This window comes from Sycon ciliatum, chromosome 3 (genome assembly GCF_964019385.1).
Source record: "Sycon ciliatum chromosome 3, ocSycCili1.1, whole genome shotgun sequence".
Taxonomy (NCBI): domain Eukaryota; kingdom Metazoa; phylum Porifera; class Calcarea; order Leucosolenida; family Sycettidae; genus Sycon; species Sycon ciliatum.
This window is the reverse complement of record NC_088645.1, coordinates 20,959,532-20,983,481: the sequence shown is the minus strand read 5'-3', so window position 1 is coordinate 20,983,481 and position 23,950 is coordinate 20,959,532. Positions and strand designations below refer to the sequence as shown.

At 50.8% G+C, this 23,950-nt stretch overlaps 2 protein-coding genes across 2 annotated transcripts; one reads left to right on the top strand and one right to left on the bottom strand.

The window, feature by feature from the left end:
• Positions 1 to 2,270: 2,270 nt before the first annotated feature.
• LOC135811709 (zinc finger protein 473 homolog) lies at positions 2,271 to 13,335 on the bottom strand. The gene is made up of 3 exons (XM_065324946.1): positions 12,835 to 13,335; positions 5,631 to 5,739; positions 2,271 to 4,357 (listed from the first exon to the last, which is right to left on the bottom strand). The coding sequence occupies exons 1-3, from the start codon at positions 12,988 to 12,990 to the stop codon at positions 2,778 to 2,780; spliced, it is 1,845 nt and encodes a 614-aa protein (XP_065181018.1). The 5' UTR covers positions 12,991 to 13,335; the 3' UTR covers positions 2,271 to 2,777.
• A 211-nt stretch (positions 13,336 to 13,546) lies between these two features.
• Positions 13,547 to 23,911, top strand: LOC135811708 (uncharacterized). Its single transcript, XM_065324945.1, has 2 exons — positions 13,547 to 13,758; positions 19,484 to 23,911. Exons 1-2 carry the CDS (start codon positions 13,687 to 13,689, stop codon positions 23,306 to 23,308), a joined length of 3,897 nt encoding a protein of 1,298 aa, XP_065181017.1. The 5' UTR covers positions 13,547 to 13,686; the 3' UTR covers positions 23,309 to 23,911.
• Positions 23,912 to 23,950: the final 39 nt, after the last annotated feature.

Sequence of the window (23,950 nt, the reverse complement as noted above, 5' to 3'; positions counted from 1 at the left end):
GTATGCAAAATGTCACTAAAAGCGCCATTTCGTTCTTATAAAAGCACGGATGACCGCGATTGGCCCATATGTTGTAGTCTTTTGGACGCTGAGTCGACTGGTTTTGGTCCGAAAAGGCTGCGATGCAGCGTTCCTCCTTTATTCCCAATCGAACATGGTTGAAGAAGCGGTCACGTGCTCGTGCGTACACCAGTCGCCTGGTCACCGTGCCTGCAGGGTACAACTTACTAGCCTGTTTGACCTTTTTTGGGTGCAGTCCTGTCACTCGAGTTGAACTCGAGTTGAACCTTGGTGTGAAAGTTGTCGCCTGCTGGCGCGGTGACCAGGTGATTTGGGCACCCAGGAGCACGTGACCGCTTCTTCAACCATGTTCGATTGGGAATAAAGGAGGAACGCTGCATCGCAGCCTTTTCGGACCAAAACCAGTCGACTCAGCGTCCAAAAGACTACAACATATGGGCCAATCGCGGTCATCCGTGCTTTTATAAGAACGAAATGGCGCTTTTAGTGACATTTTGCATACAAATCCCCATCTAGTAGGGCGCAGTCACCCAGTTTCGGTGGAAGTGCGCGAGTTCGATTGGGATTCAAGTAGGAAGGGAGCGTCTCAGCTTCCTCGGACCAAGACCATTCGACTCAGCACCCCGAAGACTACAACTGGTGAAAATTTGATTTTAGGGTATACTTCCCCTTTAATATTATATTTACTGCTCATTTGAGCTTCGCACAAGTCACTGGATATTGCAAACCTTGATGGAATTTGCATCGGTTAGCTCACGATATGGGTGGATCCACACTGGTGAACTACACTTACAACCAGTGTTATTTTCCTTGCGGAATTGCCGCAGAATATAGAAGGATTTGCAGAATTAGCGCAGAATTTACTGTTTTCAGCCGCAGAATTCCGCACGGAATTTCCGATATTCTGCCGCGGAATTCACGGGAGGGGGGGGGGGCAAATGATGCAATAAATGCGCTTGACCAGGGATTTCAATTTTGAATGCCCCTCCTACGGGGGGGGGGGGGGGGGTTGAAATTACCCGCCAACGCCATCATGCTACCATACAGGACTCTAAAACTGGACTTTGTGTCGGCATATCAGTAATCTCTCTGGGTCAATCTCTGGGTAAAAATTAATAAGCTCCCGAGAGTGTGCTACTCCGCATATGGGGTCTCCAATGGCGAAAACTCAAATCACGTGTCTCAGGTATGTTCTGCACTACTATACACTGTACCGTGTACGTACAACTAAGGATAGCGTGCGCGCAATAAATATTTGCCGTGATCTTGCAGTGTATGCAACTCGCCAACAAGCATACGCGCAGTGCGTTTCTGTCAAAGGGTGATTTTTTATTACTCCGCTGCTCGCTATTAAGAAACGGGCTGGAAACGTACAAGTGGGACATTACACCACGTGATGTGAGTTTTCGCCGTCGGCAAACCCCATAGAAAGGGTATCAGGAGTTGCACACTCTTGGGAGCTTATTATTATTATACTCTTGATGATACCCAGCAGATCCGGACGCATTTTCTTTGCGTGTGCCACAACGCAGAGAACCTCATCTCCACGCAGAAATCTGGACCCAAAACACGCGAAGCCGTAACCTCTAACCCAGACACGTATTCTCTCCGTGATTTCTCTACGGTTCACGTACAGTCAACTTGCTAATAACGACTGCGGATATAACGATAATTCGCGAATAACGACAGAATGTCCTTGCCCAGAGCAAAGTCCCAGCCGACTGTAATACATATAATGAGACTTCGGGTATAACAACTCTTCGCGAATAAGGACACTTTTCTGATGCCCCGCCGAGTGTCGTTATAAGCGAAGTTGACTTATATGTATTACATAGCAGAACCTATCACCCAATCGGGTCTCTGTGTTACCCGTAGAAAATCATCCGAACCCGACTACCAAGAAAACACTAGCAGACAAAGGCCTGCTACGAGTACGCAAGCAATCGACCATGGCACAGGTTCAGGCACACAACGCCCGAAACCCACTGTAGAGATTGTAGACTACATGTAGGGCTGGACTTTCAAGAAGCAATCCAACTACTCCCCCACCGTACTGTCTTTTCACAGTGCGCATACACAGCCTCACCGGGCTATGGACAACAGTGCGCATACACAGCCTCACTGGGTTATGGACAACAGTGCGCATACACAGCCTCACCAGGCTATGGACAACAGTGCGCATACACAGCCTCACCGGGCTATGGACAACAGTGCGCATACACAGCCTCACCGGGTTATGGACAACAGTGTGCATACACAGCCTCAACGGGCTATGGACAACATTGCGCAGCTGTTGATATCTTGGATTACATCAGTGACTGTTGATAGGCGTGATCGACATGCTCACAGCACGACTAAAATCCCTACAAGCTAGATGTGCGCAGCCTTGGTTCTTACTCGCATGGGTACAACAACAACATCATCATCATCAGCACAATGAATTAGGATGGAACCGACTGGTCTCGCTGACACAAACGTCTAGCCGAGTAGCACAGAGGTGGGGAGGGGGGGGGGGGGGTTAGATGGACAGGCAGACAGACGGACAGACGCACATACACACACCACAAAATGCCATGCTAGCTACGGGAAAACCCCTGCTAAACGCCCTACAGCGCAACAGAACAGCAGGTGACCGATCAAGGTCAGCAAGCCGGTGTCACATCTCAAAAACACTCAAACTACACACAGCAAATAGCAGCAGATTGCACCGATAGCACACAGCCGTAAGCAGTTTACCAGTCATGTCATCGTTCAACCTACTTGGCTGCATCAGCTGCCGTCTCGGCATAGCCATCACAGCTGCTGCTGCTACTGCTGTCAACACCGGCATCATCAACCCCACTAGCCGCACTGCTGCTACTGCTGTCACCACCGGCATCATCAACCCCACTAGCCGCACTGCTGCTGCTGCTTGGGGTGTCGTCTGCAGCAGGGATGGTCACGACCAGGCCCTCCGTCACCATGCTGGTCAGGACGGGCTCGGTGTGCGCCGAGCGGCGATGCTTGGTCAGCAGGGCGCGCAGGCGGAACCTCATGCTGCACTCGCCGCAGCCGTACGGCTTCTCGCCTGTGTGCAGGCGCCGATGACGTACAAGGTCCTTCTGGTCGCGAAACTGCTTGCCACACACGTCGCACGCGTGCGGCTTCTCGCCCGTGTGGATCAGCATGTGCGTGCGCAGGTGGTGCTTCTGGCTGAAGAAGCGCTGGCAGACGAGGCACTGATAGGGCTGCTCGCCGCTGTGCGTGCGCAGGTGACGCTGCAGCTTGGCACGCTCAATGAACGACTTCCCGCACACGTCGCACTCGTGCGGCTTGTCGTCGGAATGGATGCGCCGGTGCTTCTCCAGGTTGGAGGCCTGCGAGAAGGACTTGTGGCACGTGGGACATTTGAACGGGCGCTCTCCGCTATGGATGCGCTCATGGCGGCGGAAATCGTGCTTATCTTTGAACGACTTTGAGCAGATGGTACACTCGTAGAACCGAAACGGCCCATGGCTGCCGGTCTTGTGCTGCTCGAGTGAAGCCTTCAATGGGAACGACTCGCTGCACATGCCACATCTATGCGTATGCTTCTCCAGCGGTGTCTGCCCACATTTACGAGAATGCTCGGCCAGGCTGTCGGGATCCTTGAAGCGCCCGCTGCAGTGCTCGCATTGCAGTGTCGGATTCGCTGCTGCTGCCGCTGCATCCTGTTGGTGCCCTGTAGCGGCTGGACTGTCACGCCCAGAGGCGGCCAGAGGCGCAGGCGTCGAGTCGGCAACGGTGTCATCCGCACGGGAGGAGAGCAGCGAGTCAGAGTCGGGCGTGGCCACCGCCGGAAACAGCGGCGGAGCGCAGTCAATTCCAATCGCAGACACAGAGCTGCTGAGCTCGGTGGGCGGTGGCGTGTAGTTGCCCAACGCCCTCGCACTCGCAGCACTCGTACCGACGACGCCGCTCGGCTCGCCGGACACGGGCAGGCGGGCGTGATGCGCCAGGTGCAGGTCGAGGAGCTGAGCGTTGAAGAACACCTCACCGCAAAGTACGCACGCATGCGAGCCGGCAGCAGCAGTGGCCTCCGGCACCGCACAGGTATCGCTCACGGCCACGCACTCCACGTGCGCCGACAGATCGGTCAGCTGCGGCTCGTCGTTCATCAGGCGTACGTCGTCCTCGTCGGCGTCCAGCCGCCCGTTGCTCGTCGTCACGTTGCGCGTGGAGCGCGCCACGCTGTGGCCAGGGTGCTGCTTGCGCACGTGACGCACCAGATTGGTGTGCCGTGAGAACGTCTTGGCGCACAACGTGCAGCCGTGGATGATGCGCGCCGGCGTGGTGACCGTCTGCAGCGACACGATTTCTACAGCACATCACACAACAACAACAAGACGAGCAGGACATCTCTGTAAAGAGCCCTCAGAGTTCCCTGTAACAAGACAGCAATGTCTGTAGGGCCTTCCCTATCAAAATAATAAATTCTACAACTACTATTCTACTACATCATCGCTGCAACACACGCATCACCACAACACACAACACCACAACACACATCACTACAAATAAAATTGATGAGCCGACGAAAATTTCTCTCTAGGGATTGGGATGGGAAAGGAGTGTACAGTCAGACCTCGTTTATCCGGTCCGCGTTTATCCGGATCCCTCGCCATCCGGAAGAAAATCGCTGGTTACCGATGTGCAGCATATGTTATGCATACAACATAACCGGACCTCGCGATCCGCATACCGGTGCATGATTTTGTGTACAAACTGGTTAAAATGTGTACAAAATGCTTCGTCGTATCCGGTTGCATGTGGCTGGCTAGCGCCTGCAGAAGCTAGTATCAATGAGTTGTACAAGCAAATGAGGTCCTTGACCTGCTGGGTGTGTGCGGACAGCACTCAGTTGCATGCACTTGTCATTTTTCTCGCTTGGTTTACATACTGGGCACGCTAGTTGTACTGCATAGGACCCGTCTACATGTATGTATGATGTCACTGCTTTTGACATGCCACATGCATATACAGTGTGTGTGTTCAGTTATCCGGTTACCTTGCCTATCCGGATGTTTTTGTGGAAAACAGATGTGTGCGGTTAAGCGAGGTCCGACTGTATTCCATGATGCCTAGCTACTCCATGATCAGAAAAGTCTTCAGTTAGAGCATATGTGCTGTCTGATCAGGCCTCGCAGTTTACTACCCACAGAGCATGTGGACTCTAGCAAGGAAAATCCAGGTAAAATAGTGAATGAAAGGAAAGCAACAATTTGGCGGCACAGAGAAAGAACAAACCAATCGGTATGGGCCACTCAACTTATGTAATAAGTAAAAAAAGAGAGTAAATTACCGTGTCTGTTCCCGAAGGGGACTCACGACGGCCGCTAACACCCGGTAAACCCTAGCGGCAGATGCAGCGCCTAACGATGGGGGTGAGTGGATACGTCTCACAACCACTGGAAGAAGTGCCGAGAAACCCCATTGGCTGCGTCCACCACAACTCCTCAACTTCATCATCCGCAAAGTTACACAATGTAAATACTAAACACGCACACACACACACACACACACACACACACACACACACACACACACACACACACACGCGCACACACACGCGCACACACACACGCACCTACCCGAGTCATCTAGGCCTCTCTGCACAGGCTCCTCACACAGACCGAGAGACGAATGCACACTTTCTTGCGTTGATACAGCAAGTGTTGTGCTTGGTGCGCTGCACACCACCTACACCGATATACAAACAGTGGTAGGAAAACAGAAATAAAATGAGGCTGATGAACTGGAACACAAATACACCAGTAGTAGTAGTAGTATTTACTCCCGTAGCTATGCAAAAGACGTTACTTCAGTAACGTCTGGCGCTAACGTCTTATCTCTTCAGTACAGTCATAGCACTTGCTGCTTTGTCCAACTGTCTGATGCATGTTTCCTGTGACCTCGTGCATGAGCACGTGGACCTGAGTTAGTTCCGGAGATGCACATGTTCCGGGCTCGAGGTAGTAGTTGGCGAGTTCCTTTCGATCTTCTTCAGATTTCTCTTGGACTGCAACGTTCGTTATACTATAATTTGGTAATGCTATAATTATTATCTCTATCCCTGTATTCCCCTGGATTGGCTGTGGTTGTGCCTGGTTGGGGTTGGGTCGTTGTGCAGTTGGAGTCACGTTCCGTTACAGAACTTTATGGTGCCAAAACCCGGGAGTTCCGTCTGAACTAGTTATCTTGTAACATGTACGATGTGGGTGAAGTTGGAAGGATTTGTGAAGCCGTTTCGCGGCAAAGGAGACAACTGGGACCTGTTTTGGTCGAAATTTGCCGTGTTGGCGGATGTGTCTGGATGGGACACGGAGGACATTTATATGGCCCGAGTGCCATTATTCCTGGATGGAGACGCATTTCTAGTGTTTTCGAGAATGCCCACTGCAGACAAGAAAAATGAAAGATAAAGTGAAGGTCATGGTGAAGTCTTTCAGTGTGGCGCAGAGCGAGGCGTGTGCACAGTTTACCAGCAGGAAGTTGAAGTTAGATGAGAGCCCTGACGCGTTTGAGGCTGACCTGCGTCGTTTGCGGGAGTCGTCCGGTCACGACGTAAAATATGACAAGGATGCTGTTATGATCGCACAGATGCTTGCAGGCCTCCCACGAGACATGGCTTGTCAAGTACGCCTGGCTTTTGCAGGAAAAGAGTTCACAATCTCGGGCTGTTTAGCTGCAGTGCGTGCTCTTGTTGCAGCCAGAAGTTCGTTCAGTAGTACTGGAATAGCTGCTGCCTCCGATGCTGTTTGCTACCTCTGCAAGGAACCTGGATACATCAAGAGATTTTTTCCACAGCGTACAGCCTCTAGCAGTAAGAGTGGTGGCTCGAGGCCTCATGTTGGTAATCGAGGAGGTGCTGGTCGTAATGATGGAGCGAGTTTCAGGAGCTATGGAGAGCCAGCATGCTTCTTCTGCGACCAGACAGGCCACAAGAAGGAGGACTGTGCTGCAAGAAAGCAGAGCCTGCAAAGCCGTGGCCATGCTGCTGCTGCTCCGACTGCCAAAGGGCCCCCAGATAAGTGCCTGTGTACTGTTTCTGGTAGTGCCGAATTGCCTCGTGTGTATGTGGACATCAGCTGTGGCAGCGATCGTTCCCGTCGAGCTGTGACTGTCAGCGATTTCAAGAAGGTCCGTGACCAGTTGGTACTGGAGGGAGATATGCTCTGCCGAAGTGTGAAGCTGCCGCTCGAAGGAACTGTGTCTGTTCCAGTGATCCCAGAGACCCTGAGAGAAGACGTACTGCTTGCTGCTCATGTGAATTCTGGTCATGCTTCGTGGGAAACTATGTACCAGATGCTGCGCTGCCGATGTTACTTCCCACGTCTTGCCAGTGCCTGCCAAGAGTATGTGTCTCAATGTGCTCGTTGTGCAGCCACCAATCCTCAGCATGGCCCGACTGCTCCTCCGACTAGAGCTGATATTCTTGGACGCCCTTGGGGTCAAGTGGTTATCGACGTCCTGGAACTTGGACAAGACAAGTCTGCCAGATACCACTGTGTGCTAGTGTGCATTGACGTCTTCACAAAGTGGAGAGAAGTCGTCCCGCTTCGACACCATGATGGGCCGTCAGTCGCTATGGCATTCACCTCCATCTGCCGACGTTGGGGGGCTCCTGATGTTATTCGTGTTGACAATGGATCGGAATTTCGCAATGCCATTGTTGAGTCACTCTTCCGGCTGATGGGTGCAGAAGTTCGCACAAGTGCAACCCGTCATCCCCAGTCGCAAGGTTCTGTTGAGAGAGCGAATCGCACCATACTCGGCTTGATATGCAAGGTAATAGAGCACTCTTCTGATTGGGCTACTGATATTGAAACACTGCTCCTCTATTACCGAGTAAGGCCCCACAGCTCAACTGGAATCTCACCGATGAAAGCAATGGTTGGCTGGGAATGTCCACATCTCATCGTGGAGGGAGAGCCATCTGCGTGTGCAATGAGCGAGTGGGCAGTCAAGGTATCTGAGCAATCCGCTCGTGTCCGAGATCTGTTGGAGGAGGAACTATCAGAACGCGACGCCATTGACCTTGGTAGCCAATGCCCGTATGACCTTGGTCAGCCAGTTCTGCTCCTACGCCCCGGTCGGCATCAGAAGAGACTCCCACCCTATGAATTTGGCTGGGTGGTGAAAGCCATTGTGTCAGGGTCGACCGTTGTTGTAGCAAAGCCAGAGCGTCAAGACAAGATTGTCAACATCGCCCTCCTGAAGCCGACTCCCGACCTGACTGCGAAAGAGAAGTCAGCGGTGGAGAAAGCTACCACTGATGCAGCTGATGCCAGCGATGCCGATGCCTGTGACGAAGAATTCAGGTTTGATGTGGAGATATCACCTGGTGATGGCCGTTACAACCTGCGGAATCGTGATGCCTTGCAACGCTCTGCACGATATGATTGAACTGATAACATTGTCAGGTGATGGTGTGAACTGGAACTATCGCTTTATGACAATGTTATTTATTTAGCCTTGGGTTAGCTATCTTGGCCATGTTGGTGCGCTTACATGTTTCTGTTGTATTGGTGCTTGTTCCCTTAGCCTTTGTGTCTTGCATCAAGAGTTAGCGTGTGTATGCTTCTGTGTGTCTGACTCATGAGTCCTGCTGATGCTTGCGAGCTGCATGCTACTGTACGTGCTGTGTGCGGATCATTCTACTGCTGGTTCTACATATAACGTATATCTCTCCAGTACAGTCACAGCACTTGCTGCTTTGTCCAACTGTCTTATGCATGTTTCCTGTGACCTCGTGCATGAGCACGTGGACCTCAGTTAGTTCCGGAGATGCAAATGTTCCGGGCTCGAGGTAGTAGTTGGCGAGTTCCTTTCGATCTTCTTCAGATTTCTCTTGGACGGCAACGTTCGTTATAATAATTTGACCAGCGCTCTGCGAAAACCGACCTTAGGTGCTATTTTGGCGAAATTGAGTTTGTGCTGGATTGTTGACCCATGACCCTTTCTTCAACTTCTGGTGAAGTTTGAGGTGGATTGCATACATATTCAGTTAGATACAATGACAATTTCTTTGCACTTTTCCTACAATTTTTTGAGGAAAAGTAGCATAAATCCTGGATTTTATGCTACATTTTGGAGCCAATGCTGTGAGAGTTCAAGCAGCATGATTGAAACCAAACTTTGCAGAATAAATCTGTATGCCATAATCTTCAAAAGGAAAGGTTAATGATGGCATTGGATCTTCATGTTGTAGAGATAGACACATTCTATCTCTGTTCTGTGCACAGATGGTGTTGCTCACGATCTGCTGGAAGAGGTATTTGGCTCTGTATGAGGATATGCCAGCCGGAGTGATGGGTAGAGGCAGGTGCAAAGTAGTGAAGAAGCTCGGATCAATGTCGGGTTAACGGATATTGATAGTTTTATCTGGTACTGGTAGTAGAACATCTAGTTATGTCTACATCTGCCGCACACATTGTTTCATAATCGGTGATATCCTGGCAGTCTCTTTTCCAAATCTTGCCAAACGTACTGTATGCAGCTTTGCCACCAGGCTTTGTGAACGCCTGGTGGACAAGCTTCTTCGTAGTGATACTGTGCAAATACATGTACATGTAGGTTGCTACTGGCTTGTTGTGCCCATGTGGATCTGCAGGTTAAGGCCCCGGTCACACCGAAACAAGCCACTTTGGGCTTGTTATCGCTGGCGCTCAGCTGGCTTGCGTGATCCCTGTGACGCGGTCACACCAGACCTTGAGTGCAAAGCTTGAATGGCTTGTTTTTCTTACCCGCCAAATTTTGAATATCTCGAAACACACTAATGTTTGCAAGAAACTGAAGAGCAGAACGTTCGCGATCTAAAACTGTACTTGTTCTAGTGTTCAGTTTTGATGAAGAAGCAAAGGAAGCCCGGATTCTGAATTGCGAAGTCGTGCTCTTTTTATTCGTTCGGTGTGCATGGACGCGATGGTTCGGGTGGTGTTTCCCGATGTCGAGCTTTCTGCCCCGCCGGTTGCCGTTATTGAACTCAGTTGCAATCCACTCTGTTCTTCGTACCCGGCTTTCTTCATGAATTCGGTCGTGAGTGTGGTGCCTTGTCTTGGCCTCAAACCACAGCTCCAACAATCTACGCAGCAGTCTAGAGGCACAGCGGCAGAAATCCATGGTCGTCGGACAAAATCCAAATCAAACTGAATACAGTGTAGTTGGGGTAGACAGACTCACGGTCAAAACCAAAGGCACAGGGATAGCACGGTTCCCCGGACACAAGAAAGAACATCAATATCAGTTCATCATGTCAACTAGCTACATGGTGTGCTCCGGAGCTCCAAGCGCACTCAAATTATTTTTTGAATTTCGGCTTTCAGCCGCTTGTACAAGCTGTGGCTGAAACAAGCCGGAAAAAAACGGCTGAGAGTCAGCCACGGCTGAAAGTCGCTTGTAGGACATTTTTCAGCCATTTCCATGGTAATAGTGACGTAAACAAGCGCTTGTTTCGGCTGAACGGCTGAATCGAGCTCGGTGTGACCGCGGCCTAAGGGAGGCCATGAGATAGCATAATGCTCTATAAAATGCTTCAGCTCCACAACATCTTCCACAGGCAGTGCATTCCAGAGTTCATTCAATTCCTGTGTTGGGCTGATTTCACTTGCACTGACAGCAGCCTGCACAGATTTCAGCACCCAGGGCTTGATCCTGGGCTGGAGGCATACACAAAGACTTCCTGACATGCATGTACATGACTTCCACATCAGCCACTGACTGTAGTCTTCAGATCAGTAGTTCAGAGTACAGTAAGTATCGTTTATAAAATGACCGGATATAATGATATACCGGTTATAGTGATAGAACACGTCAAAATCAAAATCAAATCAGAAAAAAATACAGCTAAAATATCACTATATACACTATTATCGGCTATACCGATATATCGCTTATTGTGATGGACTTCAGGAAGCAAACCATATCAAATGTACAGGAAAATATCGCATATAATGATCAAGAGTGATGATCATACATGTCCGTTTCTGGCTGTGCTACCCCTCGCAATGTGCTCCCTTTGTATGCTCTTGTCCGTTTCTGTATGCACATGTCCTTTTCTGGCTGCGCTACCCCTCGCTCCCTTTGATGGTCTTGTCCTTTTCTGTATCTTTCTGCATACTCTTGTCCGTTTCTGGCTGTGTTGCCTCTCACGATGATGTTGCCAACTCACGTACACAGCCACTCATGTCTATTTCTGGCTCTACGCAACTCGTTGGACACCGAGTAGATCTACGTGAGTACGGATCCAGCTCAGGCTTTTTTTTGGAGAACAGGCTGAAGAAGCAGCCATGCCACATGATGTATCGAAGTTCTAGTACATGTACAGTCTGTACTCGTACTGCACTGCCATGCACTGCTCTGTGTCATGCACCGGTACACAGTCCGCGGAGCATGCATGCACTTTCAGCATGCTTTTTCCAGCGTGTACGCATCATTTCATGTGCAGTCATGTGCCATGTGTCGGTCAAACATGCAAATCGGCTATAGTGATGCACCGGATATAGTGATAAATTTTCGAAAATCAAAGGGGCACGTTATATCCGATATTTACTGTAGTATTGTTGAGCCCCATCTATCACATCTCCCAGCATGCTGGACGCGCTGGGAAGCCTCATCACATCTCCTGAGCACGTCTAGCTTTCCGCCTACATGTACACACAAGCAGCGCTCTGACTTGGTCAGGATGTGCGCTGCTGTGAGCGCTGTGACTGTAGAGCAAGGTTTCAAGTGACACGCTCTTGAAACAGCACCAGTGCGGAACGACTACAGCCCTTGTCAAACTTGTCGCGCGCCTCCTGGATTGTAGACAGTACATGTACTTGAACCGATTTTTCTTGGTCTGCACTCTGTTTATTGCCGGCATTGAGGGGCTGGGCTGGTGGCAAAACGGACGCCTGATCGAAATTCTCCTCCGCATGGCCGTCCAGCTCGATCAGCGTTGCGTCCTGCGATTCCACATCCGACTCTCCTCGGCACTGCTGTCATCAGAACTGCGATTGGACCAGGCCAAAAAATGACTATTCATCGTGAAGGAGTTAGGATGAAACCTCTGGGAGAAGCCCACAGCAATTATTTGAGCTAGCGACCGTCTTCTGCTTCGTCCCGCCATGACTCTCACCTTGTGATCTTCAAAAATCGACAGACCGTGACGTTTTGTTCTTTTTCTCGAAAAAATTACGAAGCACCTAAGGTCGGTTTTCGCAGAGCGCGGATCATTTGGTAATGCTATAATTATTATCTCTATCCCTGTATTCCCCTGGACTGGCTGTGGTTGTGCCTGGTTGGGTTGGGTCGTTGTGCAGTTGGAGTCGCGTTCCGTTACAAGGTCTTCAGGTCAGGTCATCTATATGTGGAAGTGCAGTACGCTAGGTCAGGAAATTGAACAAGACAAGGATGTAAGCTGAACAAAAGAAATGCCTCACTGCCAGGACATCAGCTGTGATTGTATCCTGCTGACGCCGAGGGATGCAGCCAGCGTGTGTGCTGAGAGTGCTCAATACCGTTGCGGAGGCAGAGCGTTATGTCAGGTTATCTTTATGTTACTTCACCATAGGTACGGGCATTGCTGCCTTCTTGCTGTGGATCAGGAATGATGCCACAGCTCCTAGGCTATGAGTATTACACAGACAACAATGCAACAAGGCTGGTTCGTTGAAACTCTGAGTTTCCTGCTCATACGTCAGTGTAATCATCCTGTTGCCTGGTGGTTGAACTGAAACTCAGAGTTTCAACGAACTGGCCTTGTTCCAATGTTGTACTGTATCCTGTGGACATTGAACGATGCTTTAAACTTACGTCTTGGCTCTCTTCCACACTCTCAGCAAGCTGCGCAGACGCTTGGGCCCCATAGCCTGTTGCTTGTGCGCCGGAATTGGAAATGTTTACAGCATCTTCCAACAAAGCACCGTCGCCGTTCGTGAAGTCCATTGGTACCACCACCACACAGCTCATGCAGACAAAAATTATAATGCAAAGTAGAAAATTCCAACTTGGTAGAGAATAACAGGGCTCCGCGCTCGCAAACAGAATATCAAATCATTCAGCCCTCGATGGCTCACTCCGAAATGGACGACTTCCATTCCACAGCCACGCCGGTATGTCGGCCACCATACTTCCAAGTCTCTCACGGGACATTTTAGAAACTACTAGTACGAAAGAAGGAGAAAGCAAACTTCTGAAATACCACCACAGACAACAAACTCCGCTCCCAGCAAGTCGACAGAGAGAGACTGAAACAGCAGTGGCTGTGAGAAAACTGCAAAACACAAAACAAAACAAAAAAGTGAAGAGGAGAAATCGAAACTGATCAAAGCAATCCAATCAAAGTGATGAAAGGCATGAAAATCGAACCTGAGGCTGATGACATCACACGCAAATGCGTGATTACAATGACTGATATCATCGCTGATCATCAATTCATCATTCTGTGATCAGGGATCACGCGCCAACACTGGCACAGGACAACCAGCCGTGCATCAATGCTCCAACACTAGCATGCACTGCAAAAACAACACAGAGAACAGCTTGCCGAAGGCGAAGGCGTAGAGCAAGCTCAATGGTGGTTTGCTTCACTGCAGCCTAGTGCAGGTGTTGAGTTTTGGTCCCTACCAGTAGAAGCTAGCCTTTGTAAACCCTTCTTTGTTGGCGATGAGTGAGGGATCTGAAAATCAGCCTGGCCTAGATGGGGAGGAGAGCGTCGAGGTGGAACAGATGCAGGAGGTGAGCAAATCCTATTGATCGTTGAGAGGTTTGGTTTGGCGAAAAACAACGCAACAATTTGCCGACGGACCCTGGTGCCAGGCTAGGCTCAGGCTCTCACTCACATACATCGCGTGTGCGCCTGTGCGGCACAAAGTCAACTCTGTCCAGTGTCCTGACCTGCTTCGACATCACTACAATGCTATCTTCGCCAAACCAACCCATCGAAAAGCTGGCTACATTACTTCACGTCGTAGAGCTAGCTAGCATTCTACTCTTTGCCCTTTGTTTGCCAAACTTTGCTATGAAAATGTGCGAAGGGTATTTTTTTTATTTTCTCTTTACTGTAGGTACATGTAAGTGTTATAATGTACATGTACAATCATGTACATTATTAAAGGGGAAGTCCGGTGAAAAATTTAAATTTCACAGTCCGTAGAGTTCGGGGCGCTGAGTCGAATGGTCTTTGTCCGAGGAGGCTGCGGCCTATGGTTCGTCAGATACGCCCAATCGAACATGTGAGAATTTGAGCGCGCCTCACCCAGATCCAGGTGATGACGTCACAGCGTGCAGCCAGGTAGCCACACCATCTAGATGTGTACAAAACGGCCAAATTCGGAGCGCGTTCGATTGGGGAACCGTTTGTCGCAGCTTCTTCGGACCAAAACCATTCCATTCAGTGTTACAAACACTACGTACCCTGTGAATGTGATTTGCAGCTCGGTAAACCTCGAGGTTATACTGTATTTTTAGCCGTTTCCGAGTTGGACTTTTTCCGTCGGCATGCACAGGCCTCTATACTATAGCTCTACGGCTCTACAAATGCGCTGCGTGCAATGCATGCTAGCACACACTCATCACACACGGAACTACTCCCGCACTGCCGTGGTGCTGGGGTAGGTACAACAAGACTCGAGTCACAAGACTCAGAAAACTAGTCAACACACGGACGTGTCATTATACTACACTCGTATCAGTCGTATTGTACAGTCATGTAGTCAGAGAACGAGCGTTTCTCCTTGCCGGTGCCGGTGGTTGTGCTTTGAGAAAGAAAAATTTAGTTTTCCGCTCCCGCCTCATTATTTTATGCTACAGCGATGAGTGCACAACCGTGACAAGTGACAAAACAGCGAACAGCTCCCGGACCTAGAACTTTCAGATCCCGTAGCGTTGCGAGCGAAGAGTCGTGCCCGTGGTTCAAAGAGCCTGCACTGTTCTCCAATTGAGTAGTCCGAAATATGCCAAGTTCGCACCAAAACATCACCATGTGGCAGGCTACTGGAGTCTAAGCGAATCGGTATGGAACAACATGTAGAGCACTCGCATCACTCTTCTCCATTTTGGCGACTCTGCTCTCCAGCGATCTGATAATTATATCAGCCTCGTCTGCAATAGCTGCTGCTTCTTCATCAGTCGGAAACTCAGTAGCGTTCACTCTTGACCGGCCCGCGTGGCGATTTCTTCAGCTGAATACCGAGGTTCTCAGCCCCAGACCGAACTCATGAAGGTCAGCCATGGCTGCATCCTCACTCTCACAAGGAGTTACGTCTTCGGAGTCGCTTGCACCACCTACTATGGGTCGCCAAATCATTTGAAATAGCACTGACACTATTGCTTTCACGCACTCCTTTTGACCTAGCTGCATGCTATGACGTTGCGGAGGGTGTGGCGCGGCCGCATGACGTCATTGCGCAGCCCCCAAAACTCAGTTTTTCAAACGGAAATATCTCGAGAACGCTTTGTCAGAGACACGTGGGACCAACACCATTCGACTCAGCGGCCGAAACTCTACCGACCCTGAAATTAGAAATTTTCACCGGACTTCCCCTTTAATTATCCCAGACGACTGTAACGCTAAATCATGTGGGTTTCGAGTTGACCCTGGGCTGCCCGTTACAGTCGCCCTCGGAGCAGGGCCGATTACACACTCACATATTATTAGTGCTGAAACGAGTACGCCGAGTACTCGAGTACCCGTTCGTTGAGTACTCGACTCGATATCAAGAAAGGACTCGATACTCGATAAAAATAAATAAAAAATACTTGATAATGATGTACACGATATTATGGCATCGCCTGTCTGGACCGCTCCTGGGGTGAACTGGTCGCGATCGCAAGTTGCATAGACTACGGATGGCGTAGAACTTCCAAATCCGGGCTCGAAACGCACATCATTTCGGGTACGACGTATTATGATCTCGTGTCATGGTGGAGATCCGTTGAATCGATAGAGCTGGGAGCTCTGTTCTCCTTGGTGCATGCTGTACCCAATAGCAGGATTCTAGCCAAAGGAGGGTAGGGGGACCCCCCCCCCCCCCCCTCCACACACACACACCTACTCTGATTGAATTTGAGCACCCTCCTGTGAAAAGCCCCCCCCCCTACTACTTAAAATTTTTTTATCGATGTTTTGTGTTTTTTCATGCCATTCAACGAAAATGCTGTCAATACAGTAGTCGGCGTAAACAGAGGGTTCATAGGCACACTTGTCGGAATAAACAGAGGGCTCACAGGCACACTTGCCGGGGTAAAGTCGGGGGCTCGCTCCCGTTGGTTGCATTTTGTATGGCAAGACAATTTTGGAAAATGGAGAAAATGGGTGAGGGGCAACTGTTTCCCCTGCCCGCCCCCTACTATTTTGACCTGGCTAGAACCCTGCGATGGTTCATGTGCTGACATAGCACTTATGGTGTAGGTCCATTGGCTATGCACATACATAGCACTTATGGTGTAGGTCCGTCCATTGGCTATGCACGTACATAGCACTTATGGTGTAGGTCCATTGGCTATGCACATACATAGCACTTATGGTGTAGGTCCGTCCATTGGCTATGCACATACATAGCACTTATGGTGTAGGTCCATTGGCTATGCACATACATAGCACTTATGGTGTAGGTCCGTCCATTGGCTATGCACATACATAGCACTTATGGTGTAGGTCCATTGGCAATGCACGTACATAGCACTTATGGTGTAGGTCCATTGGCTATGCACATACATAGCACTTATGGTGTAGGTCCATTGGCTATGCACATACATAGCACTTATGGTGTAGGTCCATTGGCTATGCACATACATAGCACTTATGGTGTAGGTCCATTGGCTATGCACATACATAGCACTTATGGTGTAGGTCCATTGGCTATGCACATACATAGCACTTATGGTGTAGGTCCATTGGCTATGCACATACATAGCACTTATGGTGTAGGTCCATTGGCTATGCACATACATAGCACTTATGGTGTAGGTCCATTGGCTATGCACATACATAGCACTTATGGTGTAGGTCCATTGGCTATGCACATACATAGCACTTATGGTGTAGGTCCATTGGCTATGCACATACATAGCACTTATGGTGTAGGTCCATTGGCTATGCACATACATAGCACTTATGGTGTAGGTCCATTGGCTATGCACATACATAGCACTTATGGTGTAGGTCCATTGGCTATGCACATACATAGCACTTATGGTGTAGGTCCATTGGCTATGCACATACATAGCACTTATGGTGTAGGTCCATTGGCTATGCACATACATAGCACTTATGGTGTAGGTCCATTGGCTATGCACATACATAGCACTTATGGTGTAGGTCCATTGGCAATGCACGTACATAGCACTTATGGTGTAGGTCCGTTGGCTATGCACATACATAGCACTTATGGTGTAGGTCCGTCCATTGGCTATACACATACATAGCACTTATGGTGTAGGTCCGTCCATTGGCTATGCACATACATAGCACTTATGGTGTAGGTCCATTGGCTATGCACATACATAGCACTTATGGTGTAGGTCCATTGGCTATGCACATACATAGCACTTATGGTGTAGGTCCATTGGCTATGCACATACATAGCACTTATGGTGTAGGTCCATTGGCTATGCACATACATAGCACTTATGGTGTAGGTCCATTGGCTATGCACATACATAGCACTTATGGTGTAGGTCCATTGGCTATGCACATACATAGCACTTATGGTGTAGGTCCATTGGCTATGCACATACATAGCACAAGTGCACTGCTTACAGTCACTGACTGTGTGCAATAGAGAGTTTACGCTTCAAGTTTTTTTTCAATTTCGAACGTGAGAAAAAGCGTGCGTTGAATTTGACCGTGTTGGAGCTGTGTGGAGAGTTTACGCTGCGCGTGCTGAAATGACATGAGTTTTCGGAAGTGAAGAAGTGGCGACAGAATTAATTATTTTGCTCACAAATTCAAAGGAAGTGGGAAACGTCCTCTGGAAATAATTGCCATAGACTGGTATAAAAAAAGGAGAAGGAAAAATATGTTACGAGTTATGACGAATTGTCCACCAACGTAACTAGATCTGCCTTGTCGTCTAACCATAAATGGATGATGAAGAAGGAGCCGTCTTCGCTGCTGCAGTCGGGCTTGGTGGTTTGGACGACGATGAACTGGTTGCTGTCATAGCAATTCTGGAAGAATTGGAAGTACAACAGGCTCGGCCGGAGCGGAGGAGAAAACGCGAACGAAGTCGCTTTGATACCAATTCATTGTCAAATGAGCGAATCATCAGTGCCTTCGTCAGGTATGGGTACCTGTACTCGATTCGTCCTCCGCGACGCCAAGGCTTCTTCCCTCAGCCTTCTTCCATCCACCTCATCCCTCGCCGCCTGCTTCTTCTTGGCTGCAGTTGCATCCGCCTTCTCCGTCGAGTCAGCAAGAAAGCGGTCCACAATTTCCGTCAGCAGCTCGTCCTTTCTCACGTACTCCTCCTCCGTCCCGCTTTTCCGCCTACTCTTTCGGTCGTTCGCAACGAACGCTTTAACTTCTCGCAGGACACGTTCCCGGCAGGTTCTGCCTGTCAGGCCAAGTCGCTGCATATCAAGGAAAATTGACGTTAGGGATGCAGCGACCTCATCCCGTAACTTGGAAGCACGTCCTTGAAAAATGTCCTTCTTCGATAGAACAACAAGAAATAGCTCCAGATCGTGGAGAGCGGAGGCAGCGGATACTAGTAAGCGCTGCCTCCTCCTTGTCTGACCCACTACATGTAGTAGCTGCAGTGCTGCTATTCATGGCGCTTGCAAGTTACTTCCAGCCATAAACTTCCTTCTCCTCCAAACAAAAGCAACTGCAAGCTAGCAGTCACAACCGGTGAGTAACAGATCAGAGATCTACTCCCTGGCCACAACCGAGGAGGTCATGGGGTCGCGACCCGAGGTTGATTCGTTTAGAAGCCAATGAGGTCATGGGGTCGCGACCCGAGGATGATTCGTTAAGAAAACAAAAGGAAAAAATCAAATTGTACTAGAGTTATCTAGATTCCCGAGATTCTGAGCAAAAACGTTGGAATTACTTGAATAAACTCACTCTTTTTTCCACCGTGAGTTGGCCCGCTGTCGCGTTGAAATCTCACGTTTCAACGTGAGATGCGCCATTTTGGCCGTGAGATCTCACGTTCGAAATTGAAAAAACGTGAAGCGTAAACTCTCTAATATAGATCAACGGTGGTGTGCAGCCATGAGACACGTCTTGTTACCATGGTGGCATGATAGTACTAACACTGCCTGTGTGTGTGCGTGCGTGCATATGTGTGTGTGTGTGTGTGTGTGTGTGTGTGTGTGTGTGTGCGTGCGTGCATACGTGTGTGTGTGTGTGTGTGTGTGTGTGTGTGTGTGTGTGTGTGTGTGTGTGTGTGTGCATACATGTGTGTGCATACATGTGTGTGCATACATGTGTGTGTGTGTGTTTCTGTCCCACCAGGCCACCGGGCCCAGCAAAATCATTCAGATTGGAGCCGAGTCGGCCGGCTTTCAGCGCATCCCCCCGCCGCAAGCTGAAGGTTCCAGCAGTCCAGAAGCGCAGCGCTGTTCTGCCTTCTCTCCAGTACAGTCCGCTGTATCGCCGACAAGTACCAGCTGCCCAACTGTAACCATAGTTCCCGATGCAGCGGCAGTGTCCTCGCCGTCAAAAACTGGCGCCGGTGAGCCGGTGCGACGGCAAACACGCCTGCGGGCATCAACACTGCGACAGAATGCAACATCATCCGCTTCCACAGTGGAGATGCCAAGTCAGCCATCCTCCTCGGTGTCTACAACGCATGGTGGGTCTGAATCGCCCGCAAAACGATCGCGAACTCGCAGTGGACGCATTGCAGACACGGCACCTGTCCTGGAAAGCTCCTCACCTACGAGAAGAATACAGTCGAGAACGCCTCCAAACAACTCACCTATCTCCACGGCTAGAAAGCGAAACAATGCTTCTAATACAACAACTCGTGGTGTGGCCTCTAGCACGGTATGCCCAACGCCACCCAAAAAGCGCGTGTCTCTGCGCAGTAGCTCACGCACTACTGCCCTGAGTAGCCTGACCAACAACAGCAGTGCTGCGGGCAGTGCTAGTATCACACCAAGTCAGCCGGTAGTAGCAGCACCAGTAGCAGGGCGTAAGCCGTGCGGAATGTGCCCGGAGACCTTCAGCACAGTTCTGGAGCTGATCGGGCACATCTCCACCGTGCACGCTGATGATCCTGCCACCGGGGAGGCTCCGAGCGTGGCTGCTGCGAGCACCGACTCAGCAGCTGCGGCACGGGCGACTTCTCCGCGGAAAGCAACGTCGTCACTTCGAGCTGTAGCTAGCACAACAGCTACCTCATCGTGTACACCCGTGTCTAGCAGAACAGGTGCACCGTCCATTGCTATCGCTAGAAGGGTGGCTGCAACATCCGTGCCAGTAGCTACAAGGGTGGCTGCAACATCCGTGCCAGTAGCTACAAGGGCGGCTGCAACATTCGTGCCAGTAGCTACAAGGGCGGCTGCAACATCCGTGCCAGTAGCTACAAGGGCGGCTGCATCATCCGTGCCAGTAGCTACAAGGGCGGCTGCATCATCCGTGCCAGTAGCTACAAGGGCGGCTGCATCATCCATTGCTGTCGCTAGCAGGGCAGCTGCAACATCCACAGCAGTACCCACACATGCTGCTGCATCATCCACAGCAGTACCCACACATGCTGCTGCATCATCCACAGCAGTACCCACACATGCTGCTGCATCATCCACAGCAGTACCCACACATGCTGCTGCATCATCCACAGCAGTTGCTACACGGGCTGCTGAAGTTGCTACTAGCACAGTGACGTCCCCATCCACAGCACTGGTTGTCGACGACGAGGCGGTCGAGAGCATGGATGATGGAAACGATTCAGACTACTTGCCAACGCTAGAGGACGAAGACGAGATTGCTGGTGAGGCCTTGTCAGCCGAGCAGCTACGCGAGGAGCATGACATGCTCCGTGACGACGCAGACGCAGACCAAGATTCAACATTCTCCTTTGTTGATCATGATGGTGATGAGGATGGTGGCGGTCAGAGCACTGGTGGACACGCGGACACAAGTCCATCTGCACAAGCCCTGTACGCCTCTCAGCGAGCGATCAATGCACAGCTGTATCCGCGGCAGGCGGACGGCAAGTTCCACTGCACGCAGTGCGACGCCAAGTTCTTGCGGCGCTCATATCTCGTCGGCCACGTTCGCATCCACACGGGCGAGCAGCCGTTTGAGTGCGACCTGTGCCCGGCCAAGTTTAGCCGCCGCCACGCCCTGGCCTATCACAAGATGACGCACTCGGACGAGCGGCCGTTCCAGTGCGCGACGTGCGGCAAGCAGTTCCGCCTGCGCTCCGTGCTGGCCATCCACGAGAGGACGCACCTGGAGCGCTCGGAGCGCCAGGAGTACCCGTGCGAGGTGTGCGGCAAGAAGCTGATCGACCGCACCAGCCTGTCGCACCACATGGCACTGCACAACACCGATCAGGTGCACGCCTGCTCGCAGTGCGACAAGACCTTCCGCATCAAGTCCTACCTGCACAACCACGTCAAGAGGCACCATCCGACCCAGGACACGCCGCCGCGGCCCACCTACGCGTGCACGCAGTGCGACAAGGTCTTCAAGCGCAAGGAGGCGCTCACTTGCCACTTCCGGCACCACACCGGCGAGATGCCGTTCGAGTGCCAGTTCTGCCACAAGAAGTTCATGCTGCGCCACTCACACGCCATGCACGAGCGCATCCACACGGACTCGCGGCCGTGCAAATGCCGCTACTGCGATCAGACGTTCCGCACGAGCAGCAGTCGCTTGGTGCACGAGCAGCAGCATCTGAGCGACGAGCAGAAGCGCACGTACTCGTGTACGGAGTGCGACAAGACCTTCTACAGCTCCAGCTCTCTTAGCAAGCATCGCAAACTGCACAGCGGCGAGAAGGATCACAAGTGCACGGTGTGTGGCCTCAGCTTTGCTCTGCAGGGCTACCTCCGGCAGCACATGAAACTGCATGACCCAGCGCAGCTCTACACATGCGAGGAGTGTGGACTGACCTTCAAGCGCCGCGACTACCTGAAAGATCACATGGTCGTGCACAGCGCGGAGCGGCCGTTCGCTTGCGAGCACTGCCCCAAGACGTTCCGTCGCAAGGACGGTCTGCAGGTGCACCTGCGCACGCACACCGGCCACCGACCGCACCAGTGCGACCAGTGTAACAAGACGTTCTGCAACTCCAGCGCTCTCATCGTGCACAAGCGTACGCACACCGGAGAGAAACCATACACCTGTCCGGTGGAGTCGTGCGGCAAGTCGTTCGCGGACAGCAGTAATTTGATCCGGCACCGTCGTATTCAGCATAATATCACCGCGCCGCTACGGCGTACGTCCGATGTCATCGTCGATACGAACCGGGCCGAAATCCCGGAGAGTGTCGATGTCGATCTCGCCTTGCAGCAGGTACCGGCTGGCTTATCAACCACTGTTGCTGCCGGTGATGCTACTGCTTCTGCTGCTGTCACTACAGCTACTTCCTCTGTTTGTCACAGTGCTACTCCTGTTGCTACAGCTGACACTGCTGCTACTCCTGTTGCTGCCACTACTGCTTCTGCTGTCCCGTCTGCTACTTCCTCTGTCGCCCCTGCTACCTCCTCTGTTTGTGGTGCTACTGTTGCTGCAGCTGACACTGCTGCTGCTACTGTTGCTACAACTGACATTGCTGCTGCTACTGTTGCTGCAGCTGACACTGCTGCTGCTACTACTGTTGCTGTCACTACAGCGGATGTTGTAACTACAGCGGATGTTGCCACTACAGCGGATGTTATCACTACAGCAGATGTTATCACTACAGCAGATGTGGTCACTACAGCCGATGTTGTCACTACAGCGGATGCTGTCGCTACTGAAGTTCTTTCCGTTATGGCTGATACCGTTGTTACTGCTTCCACTGCTGCTGGCGATCACGTCTCCACTGATTTAGCATGTTCTATGGTGGGTGCTCCAAGCACGAGCGCTCCTCCTGCCTTGCCCATTCCCATACTGCCTGTCATCAGCACTACGATGTTGTCTCAGTCCCTGTCCAGTGTTGCCGACACCACTCAGTCGCCGTTCACCGCTTCCATTGCCTCCGCTGGCATCGACCTGTCCGCGCTGGTGGCCGCGGCAGAAACAGCAGCAGCTGCGGTGGCGGCGGCGGCAGCAGCAGCTACCACAACAGCAGCGTGCACCACCAACCTGCCTGCTGAAGGTTCAGTAATGCCGTCAGACCAATAGCAGGGCAAACATTGAATTTCTTCAAGGGCACCATGCTTGATTTCCGGCTTGCACATATGCTCTTAGTTAGCGAAAAATTACTTGTAGCACAATGAATAGAGTGAGTTGTGCACTCAGTACAAACACTTAACACCATAAAGCAAAAAACTACGTGTCATACTTGTTCCGCTAATGCTTTCGATTTACCGAAGCTTTTTGTTAAATCCTCTTGAGCTTTTCCCATCTGGCAGTTTGTCTCCCAAGATCACTGGAACATGTGTGTCGTTACATAGAGATAGAAACCATTTTCGTACTGCCCTCTCCTATTATTAGTATTAGATGGCTGTACCTTGTGTAGTAATGGAGATACCCTCACATACTAGTACATGACAATGACTGTATAGGCATGCACAGGTTACCAGGTCAGTCCAACATTAACTTTGTATGTTTGCTGTGGTATTACAATTGAAATGTGCAGTCACGTTCATGGATACTTTTAGAATGTATTACCTTTTTTTCTTCTGTTTTTGTCGCTTTGCGCTCCACCAGGTGGAGCTTGTGGTTTCCCTGTACAAATCCAGTACTGTGTAAAAGTCTGGGAGCTGGAGGAACTGTTTGAACCAACAGCTATGCGCCGGAAGGTCTTGAGGTTTGTGACACACA